General features: G+C 34.6%; 1 protein-coding gene across 5 annotated transcripts in view; it reads right to left on the bottom strand.

Annotated features, from left to right (window-relative positions):
• PCDH9 (protocadherin 9) overlaps positions 1-15,351 on the bottom strand; it is a 693,331-nt gene that overhangs the window by 243,397 nt on the left and 434,583 nt on the right. For 3 of the 5 annotated variants that reach the window (XM_068929679.1, XM_009680555.2, XM_068929680.1), the window contains one exon: positions 5,821-6,022. In XM_068929679.1, coding sequence (XP_068785780.1) covers positions 5,821-6,022 — 202 coding nt within the window. The remainder of the gene's footprint in view (positions 1-5,820; positions 6,023-15,351) is intronic. The other 2 variants (XM_009680557.2, XM_009680558.2) reach the window with 1 other exon arrangement.

Below are 15,351 nucleotides of genomic sequence, written 5' to 3'. Positions count from 1 at the left end.
CTTCGGAATTTTTACTTAATAACTTAGGATATAATACAATCTTTCACTTAATTTGATTTTTAGGGATGACCTTCAAACATAGTGATTTTGTTACAGTTTTTCCCCAGCTCACAGTTTTTATAAAGTTATTGCTTTGCGTTATGTAACATATATTGATACTATTTATTAAGGAAGGGTAGAAATTAGGCAAGCATTTACTTAGCTTCATAAAAATATATCACAGGACATAAATATTATATTTCTGTCTAGTTTTAAACCAATGGAATTGTTACATAAACTCATCCGCAGTGTATAGTAGACTTTCTCCCCAGAGCTGTTTCAACACTCCACTAAATATATACTATTTCTCTTTATCTCTTTGAAGAAAAATGAATCACATCCACAGCTTGCAGCTATCAGAATGTGATTTATCAAGCATTTTCATGAAAGTACATATTTCCCCTTCTTTACACTAGGAGGCACATTTTTCCTTCATACAATTCTGGCACACAGCTCTGCTGTACGAAACCCTTCACTAAGTTAACCATTCCAGTCTAAATTTGAGCCCCAGACAATCTTTACTAAACCACAGCAAAAGAATTCTTCACTAATAAGGTTTTGTTTGATGCTGATGAAAACAACACTTTAAGCAATGAAAAATAACATTGTGTGCCTGACTGCTGGCAAACAAAACACAATGAAGTTTTCTTTTGACTAACTACTGAAGAAATAATTCACATGAAATTACATCAGACTCCTATACACTTCTAATGAAACTGATGATAAAACAAGATGTTTCTGTTAACAGTATACTTGCTGATATACACATTAAAAATCATTAAACAAAGCTGTGTTTTTTGTAATAAGAGATGTGATAAAGCCACACTGGTAATTGCAATTTTACAGTGACTGCTTTTTTTTTTTTTTTAGATTCTAAAGAAATGTGATGTTTTATACATTCATGTCTGACATACTGAGAGGTAAGGAACTTTCATCAACAGAGGCCTCTTCAGTTAGCCTTGGTAGGAAGTGTAATATGCACCTTTTAAATGCAAAAGATAGTATTCGTATGAAGAACACATCAGGTTAGCATTCCACACACCAAAGCAGGTACAGCTGTCCAAATATATATATTTTTCAGGTCAGATTGTTCACAAACTTTTTTCCCAAGAAATTGCAGTCTCTCCTTGTTCAGTATGTGCTTCTACATTTTTAACACTACAATCTTTCTTTTTGGTCTTATTATTGGTCACCATGGTGACAAATATTGCAGTCAGGTACCATGACGCTACTTTCCATTTCTCTTGGCCCATGCTTCTGGCAAAGTCATGGTCAGCAAGACTTTAAATGCAATAAATCTTAGTAGCATACACAAGGCTTGCCTTACAAATCAATATTGTATGCAATATTAAATCATCACAACCATGACTCTTGAATAATGAAACTTCCTGTAGTAAATTTGAAATAGTTGTTGTTATCATTCAATAATGCATAACAAAACCACAGTGCTGGTGTCACTGTGTAGCAATATAATGTTTTTAAAAACAACAGACTGTTACTCACTGAGGGAAAAGTTCTTATAAAGCATATCAGAGCACAAATGCGATAGATGTGGAATATATGGAAGTTTCACCTGCCAGGTTAACATCATAGTCTTTTGACAATCGGTTGACATCGATCATCCAAGTCTAAAATGGAAAACATCTCTGAGGGAACTGAATGAAACCTTCAGGAAAAATTGTATCTCAATCTGTACAAAGAAGACAGGTTTAAGTGATGTAAATCAGACTTGAACTATGCACACCACTATTAAAATTCTTGTTAATTTGATTTACTATTTCTTATTTCTACCTAGTTCCCTTCCCCTCATAACCACAGTGACAGTGTGTGGCTGACAATGCTAGTATTTGCAATAGCTCTCCACTTCAGTTTCTCCCAGTGTGAGAGACTACTGTTTTAAGATTAGCCAGATGAATCTGCTCTTACTGTGTATATTTTTTCATTACCTCATGTAATTGTAGCTCTTGTGTCTCTGCAAAAGCTAATCACGCCAAGAAAATATTACAATAATTTTTCTCATACATTTGTATGATAAGATATTGAGACTTTTAACTCATTTTTTCACATTTCAGGTTTTCAAAACATGGGGTTTAGTCACTGTTCCAAACAGAATTAAAAAAAAAAAAAAAACAATATATTAATATCAAGAAATAATGGTTGCATTTTTATTTACACAGCTTCACAGTGTACAATAATAAACCGCACAATTCACTGAGCATTAAAGCCATTAACAAAAATTGTTCTCACCATGAGGCAAGGACTTCACTGTCAAGAACAGCATCATATTCCAGTGAACTGAAGCAAACCTTTACTTAGAATCAACTTTGAGAAATATACTGTAGGACAAAAATTTTGCCTAAAATAGGCAGATTTTATTCTTGGAGATCATTAGAGAATATTCCCATGAGTACTTTGTTTCCTCTTGAAACTCTTAAAAGCAAAATAAAAAACCTGCTCTGCAACATTCATCATCCAAAATTTGCAGTAATACATGTACGTGGGAATATGAAAGAAATTTAGTAGAAACTAATGGCATTGTCCACGGAATTTTCTCTGTTAACTGAGAACTTAAAAAGCAGGAAAATGCACATTATAAATAAAAAATTAAGCTGTATTATTTTTAAGATTTTTTAAGTTAAAAATTAATATTTTGTAAAACACAGATAAGGGCTATTGAAAATGAAGATTTTAAGCTATAACCTCAAAATATATATATAATTTTCTTCAATGATAATTATATCCTAATTTTATTACAGGTGGTCTCATTTAACTACAATATGACAAACTTTTGCAAGTTCTGAGGCAAAGGGGATAACAGATTATTAGTTTAAAGAAATGTAACTTTGATGGAGCATCTGACCAATTTGGAGGAAATCTTACATGCCTAAATCATCTTTCAAGTCAAAAATGATGAGCCTTTCCAATTTTTACTTATTTTTTCTCAAGCACTTAGTGGATTTTTTCTCAAGCACTTAGTGTTTCTATTTTAAAAGACTAAATAAACTATTTATATTGTGCTTTGTACAGTACAAAGTAAATATAGATGGATCACTCTGATTTTGTATCATTCTTATACCTGATCTGTGCAGATTTCACAATTCATAAATCATATATGTGGTCAATGATGGTAGAATGCCAAGTTTTTGACTGACTGTTCTATACTTAGCTTTATCAAAAATAACAAGGGCTAAAAATACATGTTGTAACGGCTACCTAAGTCATTTGCTGTATGCATAAATACACAGCTCACTGCTTTATTAATAGGGTAATCAACCACCGATACTCATATATACTAAGAATTTTTCCTTACTTCATAGCTGTATCTTTGACCTTAGAATGTCCATAGAATTATCATAACAGCAATCCCTTAAAAAGCCACTGAAATGAAACTACCTCTAGTGTTAAAGATAACAACTATTTAACACTCCACAGCAATAATATTAGAAATTCAGACTAGAAGTGTCAAATACCACATGGAAGTGATACTGCATCAGTTATTTTAACCATAAACATATGCAAATACTCATACAGTAATTTTGCCCAATCACCAGCTAACATTTTTACTTTTCTGAAAATTGCCACAGGATCTTCAATAGCCATAAACTACTTTAAACTGCATTTCCTATCTCATCCAAAAACTTGTGCCTCCAGTAGCAAAATAACTTTTGACACAATGCCTAGGCAATAACTTGATACTGAATACGAAATAAAAGTGAAAACCATCTAATGGGCAGCATCACTCTTTTTCTGCCCTGGGTTTTCCTAGGATTATTTCTGACATAGTAATGACCATATCATTTCCTTCTTAGTCTGTGATATTTGGTGAGATACAAAAAGCAGTACTCCAATGTCTGTTTGAACTTAGTCTGTCAAAAAGCAAAAAACCTATACATCAATGCTTCACTAATCATCGGTAAGTCTCGATGGTTATATTTTCATAAAATTAACCATGAATTTAGCATCCTCAAGGCTAAACCGGGCATAGCTACAGACATGTTAAAACTTTCTATGTAGGCTTTAAGAACATTTATTCACTCTGACTAATCTATTACTGCCTCTATTAGGGATGAACAGATCATTCATGATCAATATACTACATGTTTGCAGAACGTGATTGATGCAGAATTTATAAAAACATATTTTTAATAACTTGGTATGAAGTTTACTGAGCATATTTTTCCCAACTCTTTTAGAGAATTTTTATGCTGTATTCTGAAGAGATGTGCAACTCAATCCAGGAAGTCAATGTGACAGTGCCAAAAGGTAATGCTGCCTTAAAACTCCTCTCTGATCTCGTTAAATCTTTTACACGTCTCATATGTGGTCAGAGAATTAACAGGATAATTCCACTTAAGCTCCTCACTTTCTTAAATAGTCACACATTCTTGCTCCAAAGTCAATTCATTCACAGTTGCTACTTTATTATAGTTCTTTGTGCTTCTATAGATTTAGGATTTAAGATCATAGTTCAGATAAATTTCTGGTTTGGGGGAAAAAAATGTAGGTGTCATACTCAGAAAAAAAAGGAAAAATAAAATAAGGAAAGGAAAAAGAGGAAAGGAAAGGAAAGGAAAAAAGGAAACCGAAATAAAACTTTTGAAAGTAAAGTTTTTCAAATTTTTTTTTATATACAATTTCCCCAACACACCCTCTATGTCTTCCTCTAAAAAGTATGAGAAAAATGCTTCTGCAGTCAATATGCCACAGTCAGCATTCTCATCTACCATGATTTAAATGTCGTAATTCAGATCCAGCCCTGCACAGAGGAGAACATGGACCTGAATTTTGTGCATCAGATCCCAGGGCCACTTTCCCTCCTTCAGGTTATACAGACCCAGTGACAATTTAATCATCTATACAAAAGGGAGAAATGCCAGAGGGAGAAACTAATTCCTAGTTCTGTACTCCTGGGAAGCTTGAGAACACAGGTTCAATTACCTTCCAAGAGCACAGAAAAGACTTTTAACCTGAGTCTCCACCTTCTAGACAGAAATCTTAACAAGAGGGTTACTGGCAATTTTATTGCCCTTTTCCAGTTTTTGGTACGTTCACGTCTTCATGTTCCAATGCTAAAATATTAGTCATAGCATTGAGACCTCCCTTCATCTTTTACTACTAACTGCTATAAACACTAGCATAATGTAAACCTACTATCGAGAAGGAAAAAGGAAGAAAGGAAAAATTTTCAAAACCAGGCAAACTGCACATGCTTAATATTTTTATAAAAATGCATATTCAATAGTTCCAAAAATCAAAACACCCTGCCACTCCAAGCTAAGACCTTGCCATTAGAAGGGGGAATTATGTGTGTGTTACAGAAATCTGAATTTTTTGCATTTTTCAGTGCTTCACTGATTTACCGCTTCCTAGGTTAGCCTAACAGCTAGACCAACCTACGTGTCCTTGTTCTTTAAATGTACATTTAGAATAACTTTCCTAAAATGAAGTGCAAAGCTAAATACAAGCAACACTGCAAACAACTACCAAGAAAAGCTTGTTACCTTGTACCTTGTTTCCTTCCTCCCAGCCTTTCTCACTCACTGTGCATTCTGTCTGTAGCCATTTTTTCTCATCAAACATGTTTTTGTTTCTACAGACAAAATTATAACATGAAGTATTTCAGGAAAACCACGCTACCTATGCTACCAAGCGTGATGAACTAATCCAACTGAATATTCGTGTACATGCTTGAAGATCTCTCTACCATTGTAAAGGAATGAAGACGTCCATTAGTGAGTTACTGAAGGAAGGAAAACGAGAAGCGGATTGGCAGCGACTCACCGGAGTTGGGGTCAGAGTTGCCATCAGCTTCAGTCCTCTTGTCCGGTGACGCCTGGTCGTAGAATTCGTCCTGCGGCTGAACCAGAGGGAGAGGGTGTGAGATCAGGGTTCCACCACCCACCGGCTCGTGGTCTCCCAGACCACTGTCACTGCAGCTTTCCTGGGAGCCATCGGGGAGGTGAAATGTAACACGGCGCTGGGACTACAAAGAAGAGCACAGGACACGCTGATTAGTGCTCTTCTTTTCTGTTCTCTTCACTCTTTTTTTTTTTTTTTAAACTTGTTAAATACAAATAAGATCCTGGAAAAAATCAAAAAAACAAGCAAAATGACAAACAAATCCAAGAATAACAATCGCCTCACAAATACTAATTTATTGTTATTGTTATTCTTAGTTTTGTTTGTCAGTTTGTTTTTTTTTCCTTTTTGCTTGCCTTGAGAGCAACCCAGGGAAGACAGCAGGCAGGAGAGTAAAATATCAAAGGTCTCCACATGCTCATCTGTGAAGTAAGCTGCCCATAAGAAACTGATTAGTAGACATTTAGGTTTCTTTCTTATGATTTTAAAAGCATCATCCATAAAAACTCATTCTGAGAAGTAGAAATCGCTGCAAACTGTGTTACAAACAACGAACAACATCAGAAAATGTAAAAAATAGATAAACTTTAAAAACCTTTATTACTACTGTTCACACTGGAAAAAAAAAAAAAAAAACACTGAAGTTAAACAACCGAATAAAAATATTTGTCATTTTCCAGGAAGAGAAGGATATATACCCACATGGATATTAAATTGATATGAGTTATCTAATTCATATGGTTATTTAGCATTAATAATATATCTGTGAAATCACGATGGTTAGCAAAGAGTCATAGAATGCAATGATGAAATAACTTATCATCACTTTAGTAAGAGAAGTAAAAGTATAGAATAAGTATTTTGCTCAAAGTAACACTAAATGAGAGCCAGAATTATAAATTTTCCTTTACTTCTTATAAAAAAACAGGAGAATTTGACTCAAAAAAAGAAGAAAAAATCCACAGTTTACATTTGGTTTAGTTAAACATAATTGATTTTGACTCTCTCTCTTCTACATAAATAGCTTGACTTGGTGGACTATGGCCACAGACTGATTCAGTGATTCCTCACGAGCTGCAGGGCCAATAGTACTGCTGTGAACTGTTTAACAACAGTGACTGTGGGATTCACAAAAGGAATATAACAGCATTTCATGGATCAGAATACTGCATCTCTGAAGCACTGGAAACAACTAGTTCAAGAACATCTCGAGAGAGTGGTTAAATTAAGTTAAGCATATCTTCCCTCAAAAATGACTTTCACCAGCAGGGAGCCTGAGCAATCTGGTTAGCTAGAATGGTTTAGAATGAGGAGATTTACAAAGTTTGCATTAAGCTTAACAACTCTGGTTTAGTGGTGATTTTCTTATCAGTTATTATTAACCATATAAAAGTTGGGGGCTATGTAAGCTAATCATTGAAGATCTCTACACAGTCAGTAAAGGAAGGAGCATCAAGAAGATATTGCAATAGGTATCTTACGCTAGATACCCATTTTTAAGTAGTTAAAATTAGGTGACCTGTATCTCATCCTAAAATCCAAATAATCTTCCTCAAGTCAATGGAAAAAGCATCAGGCACTGATTCTCTCTTTTTTTTTTTTTTCATCATTTTTTTTAAGATGAGAAAAACCTAGAGAGTACTGCCTGTATGTTTACTTATTAAAAACTATTTGTTTATGGTAATTACTACCATTTTACATGATGATCAATATCCTCTACCACTCTTCTTTTTATTAATTTCCCTTGGGTGGACACAGATAGTTGATTAAGTCAATTTTGGATGACTGTGTAATTCAGTATAGAAATAAATATGATACTGTTTGCTCCTGGCTATGATTTTATAATTAGTATTTTGCTTTTATGTTTCTTTCCTAGCTTTAGGTTTAGAATACAGCTGTAGCAAAACCAAATGGATCCTCTGAAGTCATTGAGTCGTATTAGTTTACATCAGGAGAAGATCTAACTATATATTATGACTAAGAAAACTTTTACTGCCCGCTCTGTTACTTTTTCTTACAACTGTTCCATTCTGGCATTGCCAACCTGGACATATTTTTATATTACTAGCCGATTCTTTCCCTTGAATATGAACAGAACTGGATATACTTATCCACATAACTTATAATCTCCTCTTCCTATATTTATTTCCAGTTACCCAGATTTAGAGTTCTGGTTTTTTCCAACACAAGAATTTAGAGCACTAGTAAAAACAGTAAGCAGCAGAGGAAACTACCATCATTGCTTTCATTGTTTTAAACTAAAAGATTGCATTAGAAAGTATGAACAACTGAGAAAATAAATTATTAATAAGGGGTGAGATGCAAATTTCAATTCAATATTATGCATAATTCTTAAATCTCTGTAATTAATTAGCAACTCAAATCAACAGCAAAAATATGCAATTATAAAAAATATCCAAAGTTTCATGAGTTATGTATCAAAACTAATGATCTCATTTTACAAAAAAATCTCCTCATACTAGTCAAAATCTATTCTGAGTCTATATTGACAGGCTACCAGTCAGCCAATAAAAAGTCACAGGCACTCATCCTGGAAACTCCTTAGCTGATAGTCCTAAAATCTTTAAGTTAATTCTCTTAAAGGATTTAAAACAAACAAACAAACAAACAAAAAAACTTAAGTTTGGTTATATGGCTTTCTGAGCCTCTTCCTGAGGATCTCACAAATCATGAAGAACTACAGAAATATCTAAAGGTCAGGTAAACACTGATCCAGTTTCAGAGATGATGAACTGACAGCATGTGGCCAGGCAAGAAACTCAAGACTAAGTCATGCCATCAAAATAGCGAGAGGAAAAAAACCTTTCTATATATAGAGAAACTTAAAGCAAATGCTTAAGTTTAGGCATCTGGAATCACTTGCAAGAGAAGACTGACAGTCTACTGGAGAGCTTATGGGGGTAGGCCTGTAGATTTAGCTAAATCAGATGCTTATAACAGAGGTGGGAATGCCTCCCACCAGCCTCCAAAATGTCCAGGAGACAGAGGCAAGCTAGACTACAAGGCTGTCCTTCCCTTCCAGACTTCTCAGACACATCATCTGCCTAAAATAAAAGGGTGGTCTGAATGTACAGCATTCACAGTGCTTTCTCAAAAAGCAAAAAGGGTTTTACCTGTTTAGGCACATTGAATGTCTTGCATCAGGGACTTTTCCTTTAGAAGAAAACCCTACATACCTGCTTAGACTATATTTACATTTATATTTCACTTAACCAAATGCAGCTTTGAATTCTTTTTACTAAAAAGCAGAATTACGTTACTCTGAGTAATGAAGTTTATAGCAGGTACAACACTGGGATCAATAATAACACGGAATTATGAATTTAATTATGGTATAACATATGCAAGATTGCATACAGCATGGGGTTGGGTTATGGTTCAGGTCCACACCACTTGGCCAAAATTCAAGTCTGAGCTCTGTGACATATTCAGTCATAAATCATTGTTACACACAAAAAAAAAAAAAAAAGAAAAGAAAAAGAAAAAAGTTAATGTATGCATTTCCTTTATTCCCAAAAAACATCCAAACCTTATTTTAATCAGAAATAAAAAAAAAAAAAAAAAAACAGAAAACATATCATTGTTATGTGAATGCCAAAACTGAAAGGGAAAATCAATTGGAACAATATGATTTTACCTGGTCTCAATGCAATTTAAATTTATAATCCAGGACAATCTGACTCAATACATTTTGAACCTGAGTTGAGCGTTAAAAATCAGAAAACAATTGGAATCAGTCATTGAATTGTTCTTCTAATAATCATCTACTGCAGCAGATTCTATAAAGCTTATTCAGACAAAGCATGATTTCACACCCACAAGTGATACAGAGAAGAATTAACTCTGTATCTTAGATGGTGATAAACACAGAGAAGAATTAATTCTATATCTTAGATGGTGATAAAGGATAGCAGACTCTGGTGCTGATAAAAGGACAGTTCAAGCGCTAGACGAACACAATTTTTTTCTGAAGATGTTTAAGACCAGGTGGTCAGCCAGTCGATACTTTTCTTAATCAGAGTAACAACAAAATTATAGCAAATCAATCATACATAAAACTCATCTAGCTGCTTCTTTCTCACTACCAAAAAAAAAAATACAACTGAAAAAAAAAAGCCAAAAACACAAGAAACCACCGCAATAACTAGCACTTCCTAACAACTGTAATTTGCTAAATTACTGGATAAAAATAACAGCTGTGGTATCTTCAATATGCCAATGGAAATATCAAAAAAATCCTTTTTTTTTGAGGTGGAGAGGGCAGAAATACTCCTAATCTTATTATTCAGGTACAGAAAATAGAAATTGCACTTGCTATAGCATATGGCATTCTTCATTACAATGTTTTCTTTGGAGATACTGAAAACGTTTTAAAATTACATCATAGTCACAGCTTTTTTTTTTCTTCTACATATTCTTCTGTCATATTTTTCTCACTTTTGTTGTTTTGGTATGAGGAAATTATAACTGGAAAAAAAAAAAAAAAAGCTAGAAATAGCTGGAGTAGTTTCACAATTTCCATAGCGGTATACCAGTCTCAAAATATAATAAGTTGCACTTAAGTAGTTTATTTCCCACAGTACTAGCTTTATAAAATGTATTCTGATACCAGAATTTGTAATGTTATCCATACAAATCTATTGTGTCAGAAAGTGGCATGGAGCATTAAAGTTACAAACCTGAAGTCCTTACTTAAATAAAAGAATTGGTAGGAATTTTGCCTGAGCATGGATTTCTCCATGATGAGGCAATACTGTTGAAGGTTTGAGAACTGCTTGTAAGACTGAGCTGCTTTCTCTTGCTCCATTTTCCCAGGAACCCTCATTCTCAGGCAGACAGTGGGCTGTAAATAGTGTAAACCATTTTGTTGACCTGTCTGCTGAAAATCTCGAGTGGGGAACAGAGCATGGGTTATGATGCTGAGTGCTTGACATGTCATATGGCAGATGAGTTACAAGCCGTGCCGTGCTGCAGACAGAGCTGTAATGTAGGAAGTATAAGGACTAGTTTTCAAAACTCTTCAGTGCTTTCCATTTTATTCAGGCTTCTAAAATGCATTTTACTTCTAATTACGTACCAGAATGATGGCTACTAGACTGTAGGCAGTTATGCAATCTGCATTAAGAGGAGCTTTTGTGTGGTAAGATTGTTTTTTTTTTTTTTTTTTTTTTCTGAAAATCAGACTTTCAAGTATTATACAATTATTGTATTGTTTTTACTAATCAGGGGTCCAAGAAACAATTACACTATTGTTTCGTCTCTGGATGTCCCACAGTGACAGAATTGGCAAAAGATCCTATCCATTGTTATAAAACAAGACACAATTAAAAAACATTTCTACACTGGATTGTTGCAAAGATAACCTGCTGAATTTGAACTGAGTTGGTTCCTGAGTTTACAAAGCAAGTACTTTAAACAAAATGCCTGATTCTCCACTCATTATAGTTTTAAGTTAAGAGCCTTGATTACTGTTTTTTCCAGACAAGCAAAAGTCATCAAACCATCTCACTCACAACAAGCAAAATTAAGCTGTACAGAATGGGCCATATGTTTGCATATTAGAATATGCATTCAAGCATCACACATCTTCAATGCATGTAAGATCTTACATTTCAAATACGGAAAAGATTTGCATCAACAGAAATTCTTTCCCTTTTCTATCTGAACTATTATGTCAGACTTTGTATAATGTTGACAAAAGAGCATTACAAAAGAAAAAGAAAGAAGAAAAATACATTCTGGCAACATTTTTCTTGCAGCAAAGCAAAATTATTCAAGGTATAGAGGCTCAAATGAAACTTGAAAAACAATTTACTTTTATCGAAAGAAACAAGAATCTATATATCATATATTTTGCTGAAATTTACACCCCTCTCACGAATAAAGATGTCAGAGAAGAAACCTATTAAAATAAGATCAAGAGAAAATAGTAGACAAACACTCAAAAAAGCTTATGGAATGGTGATGAAGAAGAAGATACTGTTTGTTTACAATTATAAGAAAACGTTGTGAAGATGCAGGAAATAACAATGCTTCTTTTTAGGTCCTTTATGGAAAATATCTGTTTGATAACGTTTGTGCCTCTCTTGATCAAAATACAGGCTCCTGATTCATGACTAAAACATGGGTATAAACTTGTGATAAGATCAAGCCTGTGAACTTGATACAAGTGATATAAAGCTGTAGCATGAAGAAGAAGCATGAATTCCCTTTTCTTTCCCCTGCTTTAGTCAAGTCACCAAGAAGAGACTAATATCAGCTTTGAGAAGGAGGAGAAAAAAATGTACTGGTCACCACCACACTGAAAATCTAGTTTTAACAAGCTATACTTAAATTCTTTCCTTTCTAATACAGTGATCGGGGATAAGGAGATTCTTTTCAGATTAAAATACACCAGTGGATTTACATGCAAATATTGATGTTTGCATTTGCTTCACAGAAAGAACTGGCAAGGTCTCTGAATTAACATATGATTGCTGTACTAGTCTATTTTTATAAATAAGCAATGGTTTGTAATATATTTTTTAAATTCTGATTCACTTAATGAAAGCCTCTTAAAATCTACACTCTACCTCCTTTTTATCAAATTGGAAAGATGAATTATCAAGAAATTACTCCCGGACTGAGACCTTTTTTGAAAGTGTATTATGTACCCTGCTAGCAGGGCACAAATTCCCTCAAATAAGGATTCATATAACCGAGCCCAGTGATCACTTAAACACACCCTCCCCCTCCCTGTTTCACTCAAGCTAACAAAAGGTTAGGAATAAGAGATAAAACCATTCTACTTTCTTAATGAAAGGCTCCTTTGCTTTTCCTAAATAAACTTCACTCAACTCTGCGTTACGTACATATTGTACAACGGCTCCCCACAATTTGCTAAAAGAGAAATGAGATTCTTCGGCTTTCGTCTCGGCCACGTGTAAACACAACTCGCTAATGCAGACCCCACAGCACTCCAGGATCCCACATGCCCTATGGGACAACCCCTCGTCCGTGCCCACCCAGATCTGTCACCCGCAGAATCAAATGATGGGATAGACAAGGGCTCCAGCAGTCTCTCAGGCTAAACTAAGGGAAGAGAAAAGGGAATTCACGCTGCTTCTTCATGCTATTGCTTTATACCATGTGGTGTGGACCTTCACACAACCTATGCATCTTGAGTTGTTGGTCAGGTACTCCCTTCTTTCCCCCCTAAGGTAACAGTGGTGCTACTAATTGCAGAGGGCGCATTGTTGCTATGCCAGATGATCACCAGATTTCTTCTACTCAATTCATGGTACTAAAATTCCATATAATTCAGTAAATTATACTGCAATACATCAAGAGGAACCATGAACATAATCACCTATTAAATCTCTTCGGCTGCTTAGGCCACAGTGGTAAGCAGGTGACTGGCCTTTGCTTCAGGGGCAACAGACTGTCTCAAAGGCAGACTGTCTCAGCTACTGTCTGCCCATTCTTCAGGGAAAAAAACAGCGTTGGATGGTCGCAAGCACATTTAAGTGAGGAGAACAAACAGCCCCTCTGGATGGGGGCTTATTTTAGCTTTGCAATCAGATAGTGAATAAAGAAAGACCTGCAAGACCTGCAGTCAAATCTTGCGGTTCCAGTCGTCATTGAGGCACTGACACCTTCTCCCTTTTCTATGTAGAGACATTCTTTTAATTTATCGAATGAAACTATATTCTTTGTGCTTTATCCCTATTTTTATCAGATCTTTTTTTTATCAGACAATGGAAATACTGGCAAACTTACAACTAAAGACACTAAACATGGCAAAACCATTTATTTTATTTCAAGTTCTGCCTTCCTAATATTCAATTAGAAAGTGAATAATCCTTTTCCAAATAAGTGCTGCTCTCTATCTACAATCATTTTGACTGCAAGGTAGATTTGACCCAACAAGAAAACTGAGTGATACAATTTAATCTAATCTAAATCAGAATATTACCTTGCTCAGCTTGGGAGTTAGACAAAATATTAATAAATTTTCAACAATTTCAATCTTAACAGCCATCCCATACCACACCCCCCCAAAAAAATCTATTTCTGTTTAGGTTGCTTTTGGTGATGTGCCTCTCCTAAGAAGACAGATAATGTGCATTACAGGTGCACTCAATTGAAGAACCATTGCAGAAGCACTGTTCCAATTATAACTATAACCAGTGTAACTTCTCTGCACTTTCAGAAGTTTTACATTAATAAAAGCATGTGTTGATCAATAATTTATACGAACTATTAAAATGTAGAAACAGCTGTTGCTGAAATTTTTCAAGTTTAATTATAATAATAAATTATTCCCTGATTTACATTCCGTAGAACTCATCTGGCTTCGGTAACGTGAATAGGGTAATAAATTTTAGGGGAACTTTATTTTATCTATAAATTACTTTTTTAAATGTGAGAAAAAATAATTGTGAATTTTTCCCACCTGAGGAATGTAGATAATCTGTAGGCTGCTTAAAAAAAAAAACAAAAAAACAAAAAAAAAACTATTGTGATCTTATACACAAGACGAAACAGTGAAAACGCCGACCGCTACATTAGTAATTATATTTACGATACCATCATAATATGTGTTTATAGTTATTTAATGAGTTATAGAAGTATGCCATCAACTAAGGTTTGTTAATTGTATTGAGTAATGTGGTATAGCATGGTATCATGTCAATAATTGTTCTTGATATTCCATCCTGTTGTCAAAGCTGATAATTACTGTGTTACAGAAGTGCTGCACATTTATGCTTTCATCACTGTCAGTCACTACAGCAGAAATGCAAAGCTATGCAGTATTAGGAAGAAGGAAACTTCCCAGTGATCTTCGAGAAAAACAATGAGCTAATAAAAATCCATTTAGTATTTTCTTCCATTAGCATTGTTTAGCGTGTCATATAACCTTGGAAATCAAGCAGTCCATGCCTCCTGTGTAAAGGTAGCAATCTTTTGTCTGGGGGGAGGCAGCCCTCGCTCTATACTATAACTAAACTCAAGATTTGAATATTTGTTTTACAATTGTGTTATATAAGAGGGAAAAAACCATACTTCAAAATCACCAGCAAATAGCCAGCTGTCTACTAAGTAGTTCTGTGCCATTAGACTTTAAAGGTAGTCAGATTAACAACAGAAAAAAAAATGGCTTCCTTTAAATGTCCCTAGTCTAAAATAATCAGGACCCATATTGACATCGTAATGTAAACACTCACTTTTATTTACATTACTTTGAGGAAGTACAACTAACAAAAGATCATAATACTCCTGGATAAAACAAAGATAAATATGTGCTGGAAGAGGCCTGCATTTGCACACAGATTCTATGGATATCCTGTATCAGCGTGGGGTTAGGGGGGCAAGAAAGGAGCCTCTCAATCTAGGGATGCTGCAAGGGGAATAGTATATTAGAACATTGCCTCCTGAACTAGTACTAGCGCA

This window comes from Struthio camelus, chromosome 1 (assembly GCF_040807025.1).
Source record: "Struthio camelus isolate bStrCam1 chromosome 1, bStrCam1.hap1, whole genome shotgun sequence".
Lineage (NCBI taxonomy): Eukaryota > Metazoa > Chordata > Aves > Struthioniformes > Struthionidae > Struthio > Struthio camelus.
Note: the sequence above shows the minus strand (reverse complement) of the source record. Positions and strands in the feature narration are given on the sequence as shown.